At 45.3% G+C, this 11,684-nt stretch overlaps 1 protein-coding gene across 2 annotated transcripts; it reads right to left on the bottom strand.

The window, feature by feature from the left end:
• Positions 1-1,291: 1,291 nt before the first annotated feature.
• CT47C1 (cancer/testis antigen family 47 member C1) lies at positions 1,292-4,762 on the bottom strand. 2 transcript variants are annotated; one of them, XM_074359452.1, is made up of 3 exons: positions 3,887-4,762; positions 2,926-3,064; positions 1,292-1,883 (listed from the first exon to the last, which is right to left on the bottom strand). In XM_074359452.1, the coding sequence occupies exons 1-3, from the start codon at positions 4,557-4,559 to the stop codon at positions 1,871-1,873; spliced, it is 825 nt and encodes a 274-aa protein (XP_074215553.1). In that variant the 5' UTR covers positions 4,560-4,762; the 3' UTR covers positions 1,292-1,870. The 2 variants fall into 2 exon arrangements, with proteins under 2 accessions (XP_074215553.1, XP_074215552.1); XM_074359451.1 differs by having other exon boundaries at positions 1,292-1,810.
• Between the last annotated feature and the right edge of the window lie 6,922 nt (positions 4,763-11,684).

The raw sequence follows: 11,684 nt of genomic DNA, 5'->3' as shown, positions 1-11,684 counted from the left end.
GTGGTCACCAGGGAGTGGAGGGATGGGAACTGGGGAGTGACTGCTTAATGGGTATAGGATTTGGGGATGATGAAAATGTTTTGGAACTAAAGAGGTGGTGGTTGCATGAAACTGTGAATATCACTGAATTGTTCACTTTTAAATGGTTGATTTTAAGTGAACTTCACCTCAGTTAAAAAAATAATGCTAACATAAGTTAGAATATGAGATGTGCTACCATGGAATATGAGAGAAGGTATAAATGCTACCAAGAGAGCACTTAGGAAGCCTTAATTAAATGGAGAAATGAGGCTGTCTAGTGTCAAACTCCCGGGACCCCTCCCCTTCTCTGATCCTCTGATCAAATATGACTTTACCTTTTTTCCACTTTAGAGTCTAGATATTAAACTTATTCTCGCCCTTTCCTCTTTTTATTTTTTTATTTCAGACCTGCACAAAGGTATAGAGAATAATACTATCAATATCTACATACCCACCACCCAGCTTACAAAACGTAACATTCTAATACAGTTGAAGCCCACTGTGGAGCCCGCCCCAATAGGATCCCGCTCCTTCTCTTTCCCCAGGAGTAACCACCATCCTAAATGTGGTGTTTACCTTTCCATCACAGGCCTTTCTGTATGCTACATTTTTATACACTTTCACAGGCATGCCTGTCACTATATGCATCTACAATCAACGTACAGTGATTGTATTTTTCCTTAGACTTCGTGCACATGGTATCATTTTGTATCCTTCTGGAATCAGTGTCTTCCCTTATGCATTTTCTGCTGCCATCACCGTTCTTAGCCCCTCTGTGTCTCAGCCCCTGTGAGTGCTGTCTCCTCCCCAGTCCACCCTTTGCCATCCTGTTCAATTTACCTACAACAGTCCCAAGCCAGTGAGTGAAGGCTGGTCCCCCCATAGGTGAGTCTGAGCTTCTTCCCCTGTGGCTCTAAACCAGTGCTTCTCAAACCTTAGCTGCAACAGAACCCCCTGGAGGGCTTCTTAAAGCCCAGATTGCTGCGCCCCACTCCCCGAGTTTCTGATTCACAGGTCTTGGGTGGAGCCTAAGAATTCCTGGGTGATGCTGATAATGCTCTTTTGGGGACCAAACTTTGAGAACCACTGCTCCAAATCAATGTCTGGGCTCAGGCTCAGCAGCACCATCTGGCCTCCAGGCAAGCGGGGCCGTCTATGAGGTTTCCTTCAAACGCACCCAACAGTATATGAAATACACGTATCATGCAAGTCACGTGTAATTTGAAATGTTCTAGTAGCCACTTTAAAAAAGGAAAAAGAAACTGGAGAAAGTAACTTTAATATTTTGTTAACACTGTATTATTTCAACATGTAAGTAGTATTAATGCGATTTTACATTGTTTTTAACACAGAGTACATCTCAACTCAGACTAGCCACATTTCGAATGCTCAGCAGCCACACATGGCCAGGGACTAAATGTAGCAAACAGCACAGCTCTGAAGTCTTGACCTCCATGTCTATCTTTACAAAAATTATTTTAAACTTGACATTTTAACTTTGGGCTACAACAAAACTATTTAAAACAGGCTTACCAAGTGGTGGAAAGTGATGCCTTTCAATGAAGGTAAAATGGGTCAAGACAAAGGTAAAAGGGAGATTTGAGTCAGAATCATTTATCTAAATAAAATCTGCTGGCATTTCAGTTTATTAATTTAAAGCAAATTTATTTTTAATTAGAACCCATGCTGTTAAGTATGTTTGTAAAAGATGAAAGTCGCAAGCCACTGGATATCACATTTTAGTTGATGAACTTTGGATTGGGATCAGTGTTAAAATTCCCATGGGCGTCTGAAAAATGAAACACGTGAAAGTTGTAAACAGTGGGTTCTTTCTTTACATGTCTTCTTTCTATTCCTCCCAACTGCAGGATGAAATGAGAGACAATTAACAATTATTCAGCATTAACTGGCAGCAGTGACTTTCTGAATCTGAGAAAGTAGTCAGCCCTATGTGCACCTGCTGCGTTTGGGTGCTACACCTCAACGAGTAGAGGAGAACAACACTTTTTCCTCTCGTAACCTGCACCTTGGATACAGGGTGCTCGTACGACTGATGGCTTCAATCATGTGATCATAGCAACATGTCTCCCTCTTGCCCAACACCATAAACGCTTTTTCCCCCTTGAGAGGCCATTCTAGGATTTAAATCAACCTCTCCACCTTGAGAGCCTGTTCTCATTCCGCAAATGATACCCCCTCACCCTCCCAGAACCTCGGTCTCCATATCTACCATATGAGAAAGAGGCTGTTATTATGAAATACACAGCTGTGAAAATGCAGGGGAAATGTTACTCATTTAAATATGCTCAAGGGCAAGCTATGCCTTAAGATTCCATTACCAATGCAGTGATAAACAGTCATACTATGACTAAGTTTCTTTTCTTGTGACTGTCACATAAACATTTGTTCAGTTGTAGATTTTTGTATTTTAGGTATTAATCATTAAACGTGGTCCTACTCGAAATTTTTAACTTTTTGCTATTTGTAGTCACGTTCTAAAAGGCGCTGTCTCCTAGTGCAGGAGACTGCGCCTCTGTGGCCAAGCGATGAAGGCCCCACTAGTGCACAGCCCAGACACTTTCACTGCTGCTCTGGTAACTGTTTTCTAAACAAATATCGGTCTTAGGTACTGATACATTTACAACTTGTGAATAGTCTTAGAGGTGGAGGACAAAAGACCTCACAAGAATAAATGGGCAGCCATGAAGGATATTTCCAGGCATGATACATTTTATATTACTAGGTACGTGAGTGTTCTAGTAACATTCTAAGTAGGTAAAGTTGAGTTGTTAAACTAATTTTAAACAAGCTTTTTCTTAGTTTACTGGGAGAATTATAAAGCAAGAAACAAAACTGGCCAGTGCCTGGAATGGTTGGGTGATTTTCAAAGCTACACACAAATACCTGGGGTTTCTGGGCTTGCCCTCTGCTGGGTCCTGATGTTTTTCCGGCTCTTCTTGTTTTTTGTTAAACTTCTCTTTTCCCTTGCTTTCAGAGCCATGAGCCTCTTCACTGGAGTTCTCATATTGATAACTAGTTGTTCCTTTAGTGAAGAATAATAAATATTTTGGGACCAGACATTAACAGAAAGTTTAAAAAATCCCAATTCATAAGGAAGAGTGCCATTCAGTACTCCATCCTTGGGGGAAGCAGGAGGACAGGAGTAACTAAGGAAAGAACAGCTGGGCACCTTCCTTCTGGTTGATACAACACTTTCACGACCCTCACCTTTCTGCTGCTTGATCGTTTTCACAGTGACATTATTTCTGTTTTTCCGGTAAATCTGCCACCCTGTGCTGCTGATTATTTCTGGCCCTTCAGAGAAGAAGGGATCAGAATCGTCTGGGCCTGATCATTTTGTATGTCTTGGTTAGGATTTTCTTGCAAAAATTTTTTGCCTCAAATACAAATTCTATGGTGAAGCTCATTAGTTCCTCCTCCCTGAATGTCTTATTTTTACCGAGTGCTCCCCTGTCAGTTCATAATGTTTGGGTATCAACTTTCTAAGCATCTTGGCACTTTTTAATAGCCAGGAACCAAACATGAGGTATGCCATTTGCCTGTTCTTTTCTCTTCCATTTCCTCTCAAGCTCCTTCCTCCACACTTACCTCCATGGACATTCACCCGTGGACTCAGAAATGGCACTGATGGATAATCTCATATCTCTCACCAGGGTTGGTAGAGGTCGGCCCATTTTTTTCTCGAACCGTAAAGGTCGCTATGGAATTGGGCTTCTACTGGGCCGCTTTGACCTTCAGTTGGTGGAGGGCTCCCCGACTCCCACGGCCTCAGCTGCCGAGGCCCCGCTGAGCCGGGGTCCCGCAGGCTGGGCCCCCAGCCCCCGCACCCCGGCCGGCTCCTTACCCTCAGAAGTGCTGGTCTCTTCTGCCATCTCCCAAACGCTGATATCATCATCGGCCTCCTCCGCCGGCCCCTCCTCGGGGGTCTCCCAGGAGGCGTCCTCCTCGGGGTCCTCAGGCTCCTCGGGCTCCTGGGCCTTCGGCGCGGGCCCCTCTCCCGGCCCCCCGGGCGCCGGGGTCACGGGGAGCATGGCTGAGCCCGTGGGCGAGGGGGGCCTGGGCCGCACCACCACGCGGCCGCCGCGGGGCCGCACCAGGATGTGGTCGTTGTGGTAGATGCGGCGCAGCAGCGAATGCACCAGGTCCATTAACAGGAAGCGGAAGCCCACCATGGGGAACTGGTGGGCGTCCACCTCGACGTCCAGGACCTCCGGGGGCTCCTCCTCCCCGTCCTCGTCCTGGACCGGCCCGATGTCCGAGTCATCCTCGGAGCTCCCGCCCTCCAGGGCCGCTACCAGGCCCGCCGCCTCCCCCGGGCCTCCCGCGGCCCTCCTGGCCTCCAAGGCCGCGACGCCTGGGGGGGACCCGGAATCATCGTGGTCCCCGTGGGGCCCGGAGTCGCGGTCTGCCCTGTCACCGGCTCTGGCCGCTCCGGTCGCTCCGGCCGGCGCTCCCGCCGCGCCCGTGGAGCCGTCCAGGCCGCCCGAGGCCGGATCTCCTTCCCCCGTGGTTGACATGGCACCGAGCAGTTACCTCGGCCGCGCCGCGATCGGCTGCGGCGGCGACGGTAATGTTGGTAGCCACCGAGGTGGCTGCCCTGACAGGAGGCCTGAGGGTGTGGGCTGAGCGGAGTGGCCGCTGAGGGGACAACAGAGGAGGTCCCCAGAGCCGGTGGGCAGGAGGCCGATGCCAGTAGCTGCCCTGGGCCTCAGACAGCAGCCGCGCAGGCTGGGCGGGAAGATTGTGCTAGGTTGCGGACGGAGGGCGGGGCCAGAAGAGTGGACAATGGGCCACGCCCCTCATCATGAGCTGCAAGCTCATTGGCTGAGGAGACAGGATTGATGTGCCCTGCGTCTAATGAAAGACCAAGACCCTTTGGTTGGGTCCAATGAAACACCAAGGCCTTTTGGTTCTAAGATTGCTCCCAACCGCCTTCCTGTTCTTTGACGCCTTGGGGTGCTATGCTACGGTCCACAAAGTTCCTGTCCTTTTAATTATACAAGGAAAACTATAGTGGTCCAATATATGGACAGCCTGGGTTGGGTAAACGTTTTCTGTAAAGAGCAGAGAGTTAACATTTTGGGTTTGGAGGTGCTCAGAAGTAAAACTGAAATTATTATGTAGGCACTTACATAACAAAGGAGAAAGCAAATTTCCACAAATATTTTGCTGTTGAAACTAAAAAATACTAATAACTGCATACAATTTTTTAAATAACAGATCTATTAATGAGAAGAATGGAATTCTTTTGGGAGAATAACATTTTGCTTAATTGAAATTCCAAGTGACACTATTGGTTTAATAATACATGAGAGATTCAAATATTGTCTGCAGCATAACTGCTGATAAATAATATAATGAATAACCATGAGTTAAATAACTTATATTTTCACAAATTTTGTACATTTGTTCACTAAGTCTTTTTTTCTCCACACATATTTTAACACCATCAGTTATAACACAACTTAGTAGATTCCACTTGTTTATACTAAGTGTTTTTTCAACTCCAAAAATATTCATCTCAGACTAGTTCCATGCAGACTGTTCATAGATACTAATTCTTCAGTCATTTTCAACTCAGCAGTCATCAACCAACCTTTCAGTCCTAGTCTGCTCAATACTGATACTGCCAAATTCCTGGGATCACAATTATGAAATTTTTGACATGTTTGTTAGACAGTGCAAGTACTACCAGGAAAATCTCAGGCAGGTCTTGAGACTCAAAGCTCTGCCAAAGTAAATAAAAATGCTAATTGACTGACTATGTCTCTCAAATCTCTTAAAGAAATCCCATAGCTCTGCCACTTGGTACCCCAAAGATGAGCTCATTAAGAAGCTGCCAATGAAAAACTATGGCTATGAAATGACAAAGGTTACTGTGACTAACCATTTCAGAGCTGAGCCACTAGGGGCTAGTTCACACATAAGGGACAGTAATGTCAGTATAGGATATGATGCTAAAATAGTGCCTCTGTCCATACAACGAAAGATGATCTTTCATATGGAGTCCAAGCTACCTCCAAGTCCCTTACTCCTCACTCCAATCTTACGATAAACAGCTACATGGCTTAACACCATCAGAGTCAAATCTCTGTGACAGTCAGTATGAAGTGAACACAGAGAAGCTAAATCAAAGACATTCAAGGAATTCAGATAAACCATTGTCAAAATACTTGATAATAAATGTCCACTGGTAGAAAGGCATGAGGGGGTATGTGGGCCTTTATATAGTGATTTCTACAGTTTCTCTTTGTAATATTTTATTGTCAATTATTCTAGCCAGAAATGATAAGTATTTTATTCATGAATTAGCACACTGATTCACTACTTCCCGTTCATCAGAAAGCTTCTCTACCTCTTATGATCAGAAACAAGAAGCCTGGCAATAGTTTTATGGATTTGTTAGGAAAAATCCAGTCCAATGCACTCTGCCCTTCATAAAACTCAGACATGAAGAGAGTCCCAGAAACACAATGTAAAAACAACAACAATTCAGCATTTACTTGTTAAATAAATAGCAACAATCTAGCAATATTAATAAATCTGTTGAGCCATGAAATTATAGGACATACACTACAAATCCCAGCCATTCAATCACTCACCAGGCGTGTATTGAGTTCCCACCTGTTTACACCTGAGGTTGTGCTAGAGAGGCCTCACTCACAGATGCCTAAGACTCATGGCTTGCCTAAGTTCATGGTGTAGGGGGGAAGACAAACATACGGACAAAGATGACACAAGTGTCAAGTGCTAAAACAGGGGTGAACACAAAGTGCTATGGGAGTATGGGAGAGGGAATGATTAACTGGGGTGAGGGCAAGGAAGGGAGTAGTTTGGTGCCTGGGAAGATGCTCAAGGGGAGGCATTTCACCTGGATCCTGAAGGATCACTAGAAGTTTACCTAGCAATGAAGGATGAAGGGAAAAGGTAAAGAGGAAGGAAGAGGATCACTGCATGGAAAGGAAACAGCCTGCATAGTGGAAGAGATGTGTGTGTATGTGTGCCTCTCCAGGGAAACAAACGGCTCCAGCATGAGCAGTGGGGCAGATGAGGCTAGAAAGCAGATTGAGGCCATAATTATTACTACTAATAATTAACTATTACTACTAAAATTATTATTAAGAAGCTCTTCTGTCTCTTATATAAGCACATATTCCTCTTTGTGCCACCAATCTCCTCCCCTCTCGCCTAGCACATTGCCCTCTCATCCTCTTCACCTCCTACCCAAAATGATCAACTTTATTAATTAAATAATGCATTTACACATCTGCCAAATGTATTGGGTAACTTTCAATGGATCAATGCCAGGCGCCATTGGAACTGTCATATGTATCTGTTCTTGTTTGACATATGAAACTCAAAGATGGCAGAACTGTCCGTGGTCCCCATCCTGCTGTCTCCTCCACCATCTTTCCTGGGCCCTTCTTAGAGGGGCTGGCTAAGACCTCTGGGGGCTGGGCCCTCCCAGTTGCACACAGTGTGGTATTCTGATATATTTGCTAAGATTCTGTTTATACTCATCATACCCAGTTTTCTTCTCCACTTATCAGTCGGGCTGAAATACAACATGATGACTGCTGTCAATTATGAAATCTCTGGTAAAGAAGTGTGCACCTGGAGCCTCTTCTTTGTGCAGGGAGGCAGGACTGGACACTGAGTTTGCCATGGAGAAAGCCTGTTGTCATGGAGCAGCTGTTGCCAATGAAAAACTATGGCTAAGAAATGGTGGGAGTGAAGAGGACCCCAGAGGAGATGGTGCTTTTACAGCAGCAGCAAGCTATCTCCCTAGGAGGTTGGAGTTGGGTCCAAGTCCCTGGGAGGGAGGACTAATTGGCACCAGGAAACAAAGAAGAAAGGAAAAAGCTGAGTGGATGTGCCTTCAGGGAATACCTATACAAAACTGAGGGAGAGTCTCCTCCCAGCTCTGACACTGGGGCTCTCTTCACAGCAAGTATGTAGCCCAGAAGTCCATGGGTCAATTTCCAGGGCCTTAGTCATCTGCCTGAGCCTGCCCAGGGGTACAAACCCATCCAGGAGGTCCCATTCCCTATCTCTCTGTGTTCAGTGGTTGCCTGCCCTCCATCTCCAGCTATCCACCCATGACTTCTTATCTTCTCTAGGCCAGGAAGTTGGCTCTATCCAGGATTTCAGATTTCTTTAGGGAAAGGTGCTCTCTTTCCCACCGTCAGTCAGCAGAAATGGCCACATCCTTTCCCTTTGCAGATCGCTCATCAGGGTCAGGCTGGGGCAGGGGGAAGGACCCAAGGCCACCACAGCCAGAAGAGGTTTCTGCTTCACATAGGGAATGGCAGGGCACACTCCCTGAAGACCAGCCCAGAGCTCTTCTTTACAGCCTGGCCCCAAACTCACTGTCTCCAGCAAGCCTTCTCTTCCGTATCTGCTCCCCAACCCCCACCCCCACAGGCTCTCCTGATTCTGCTGATATGTGTGGACCTTGTCTGACTCTCCTAGGAAAGCACAGGCCCTTTAGGGGGACAGTGCAGACCTTCTTCAAGTTTGTGACACCCATGGTGTCTTTGCACAGGTGGGTGTTTGCTGACAGAATCACAAGGGCTCTGGAATCACTCACTGTCAATGGTGTTTCTCTTCTACCTGCCCAGGGCCCACTGTCCACAAAGGGCCTTCCCATCCCTCTTCCTGTCTCCCTTTAGCTCCTCTGTCAGGCCTCCCGTGAGGTTTCTGCTCCTGTGGATCATGGTGCTGTGATGTCGGGGACAATGAGGGACTTCGCTCCCAGGTGGCCCTGCCACACACACCCCCTCCACACACACAGGGAGTGATTTGTCCTGTTGCTGGCCTCCTAGACCACGTCGCAAGGGGCTTTCTGCACAGGCCTGTGACCTGGAGCCCAGCCCCTGGGAGTGGAATGGAGTGTCAGCGCTCCATCCTTCCTGTTGATTGGGAGCTGCAGTCCTGCCAGGCCCTGGTCCTAGTCCTAGCTGAGTTGGTACCATCAGAGGTCCTTTTCACTTACAGCTACCTAGCTTGTGGGGTTTACATCTTTTCCTCCAGGCCTGGTTGTCCTCCCTAAGCTGAAGCTCATTCATCATTCTTGGTGACTTTAACATCCACTTGGATGACCCACCCCACACCCTAGACTCTCACTTCCATGACTTATTTTTGTGTGTGTGGTGAAGGAAAGTACAGCATTTATTGCAAAGTACCAAGCAAGGAGCAAGGGGTGGCTAATGCTCAAAAGACCTGAACTTCCTGATGGCTTTCAGGGAAGGGGTTTTAAAGGCAAGGTGAGGGAGAGGGTCATGAGGAATGTGATTAGTTCCTGTGAAGTTCTCTGATGGGTGGTGAGGGAGCCAGCTGAGGCTACCTGGGTTAATATTATCAATCTTCAGGCTCCAGTGAGACTGTGTGCTCAGAGCCACCTCTTTCTGTCTGGATAGGGTCTGGCTTCTGCAAAACAACTCAGAAAAGAATCAGCTCCTTTTTGTTCTCTGAAGTGCCTTCTTCTTTTGCAATTCTACAATTCTGCTGATCTTGGAGACTCTCCCAGAGAAGCAGGAGGCAACTGCAGCTCACCCTGAGAACATAGACTCTGGTGACAGCCATTCCCAGGAGCTTCCTCCACCATGTGGACACGGGTGCCAGCGAGAACCATTGTGGAATCCTCCCTCTAGCTCATCAGCATCAAGACCCCATGACTTCTTTATCCGTGTTTTTTTTTTTTTTTGTACAACCTTACTTCAGATATTCACCCCTTTGATTTGATCCTACATCAGCTTTTTCATCACCAGAAACTGCAGCATTTTGAACATTTCTACTCTAGTGCTACAGCTCTTCAATCTCATCAGATTACTTCTCCAGTTCATTGACCCCACCACTTTCTTTCTCTTCATCTGCCCACTGTTTTCTCCATTTGCCTCCTTACCCAGTGTAGAGTCCATCCATTGACTTTTTTCATCATATTATTTTTTTATTTTTTAAATTCTTATTTATTTTTTATTGAAGTATAGTTGGTTGACAATGTGTTAATTTCTGGTGCACAGCATAGTGATTCAGTTATACATATGTATGTATATATTCCTTTCCATATTCTTTTTCATTGTAGGCTATTACAAGATACTGAATATAGTTCTCTTTGCTATACAGTAGGAATCTATTGACTGTTGTTATAATCACTCTGTGATAGGAAGAATGAAAGGCCCTCAAAAAGATGTTCACATCCTAATCCCTAAAACCCTGTGAATATATTAGTTTATATGGCAAAAGGAAATTAAGGTTAAGATGGAATTAGGGTTGCTGATCAGCTGACCTTAGGATAAGGAGATTATCCTGGTTTATTCAGAGGAAACTAGTACAATCACAAGAGTGACTAAAAGTGGATGAGGGAATTAGAAGAGAAAACTGGAGAGATGGCAACATGCGAAAGATTCAGCCCAATGTTGCTGGCTTTGAAGATGGAGGAAGGGGGGCTATAAGCAAAGGAATGCAGGAAGCCTCTAGAAGCTAGAAAAGGCAAGGACAGTTTCTCCCCCTAGAGTCTCCTGAAGGAATGCAGACCTGCTGACACCTTGATTTTAGCCGTGTAAGATTCACTTTGGACTTCTCATCTCCAGAACAGTAATAAACTTGTATTGTTTTAAGCCTCTAAATTTGTGGTAATTTGTTACAGCAGCAATACGAAATCAATACACACTCCCCGTTAAAGTCACTCCACTTCCTTTCTCCTCTTAACTGCCTATCATATCCACTAGGCAAAATCCGAACCCTACTTAAACCACATGGTTCTTTGTCCATTTTGAAGCTGCTGAAAATTGTCCGACTAGGTTCACCACCAATTTGTGATCATGAGCACACTCAAGACTGCCTGGCAAGTTCACACTTCCTCTCCACCTCAAATTTTTGACAACTTCACCATTCAACACCCAAGCTGTTTCTTAGCTTCTTCATTTCCAATGGCTTGTCATCTACTCTATCTTAGCCACTCACTCCCAGCGGCTAAGGGTCCCAGACCTTTCTTAATGAAAATCAATATCACTTCCAAAAATCTCAATTTCAAACATCCCACACTCTAATTTTTCCAGTTTGGTCCTCTTGTTCTTATTACGATCCCCAAAGACCACCATGGGATCACAACCATGGATCCACTTTTCTAATTCTCCTCTTTCTTGATCCTTCAGTCACAGCTGTCCATGCTCTTCTTGGAACAGTTTCTTTCAGGACTTCTGTGACACCACAGATTCCTGTTTTTTTTTTTTTTTCCCCACTTTGGTCACTGTCTACCTGATTCCCCCAAACTGGAGTTTCTCTAGGTCCTGTTATTGGACTTACCTCTCTGCATTGTCTTTCCCTAAGTGATGTGATCCTTTTTCATGGCCTCAAAAATAACCCAAACAATGATAACTTCCAATTTGATATATCTGATCCAAACCTCTCTTCTGAGCTATAATATCATAACAAACTCTACTTGACATCTCCACTTGACTATCTTACATATATCTCTAAACTGAAATGGCTAAAATGGAATTTTAAAAAATAGAGGTGTAATTGAAACACAACACTATATTAGTTTCAGGTGTATAACATAATGATTTGTATATATTGTGAAATGAACACCACAAGTCTACTCAACATTTGTCATCATACATAGTTGCAGAATTTTTTTT

Source organism: Camelus bactrianus, chromosome X (assembly GCF_048773025.1).
Source record: "Camelus bactrianus isolate YW-2024 breed Bactrian camel chromosome X, ASM4877302v1, whole genome shotgun sequence".
NCBI classification, from domain to species: Eukaryota; Metazoa; Chordata; class Mammalia; order Artiodactyla; family Camelidae; genus Camelus; species Camelus bactrianus.
The sequence above is the reverse complement of the archived record's forward strand: the minus strand, read 5'-3'. Positions and strand labels throughout refer to the sequence as shown.

What these genes read in the sequence shown, in the direction of transcription:
- CT47C1 (XM_074359451.1), bottom strand. Translation starts at nt 4,559, where the DNA reads ATGTCAACCACGGGGGAAGGAGATCCGGCCTCGGGCGGCCTGGACGGC. An exon ending in AGAGACCAGCACTTCTGAGG is followed by an intron (nt 3,065 to 3,886) that starts GTAAGGAGCCGG and finishes TCTTCACTAAAG; the next exon opens with GAACAACTAGTTATCAATAT.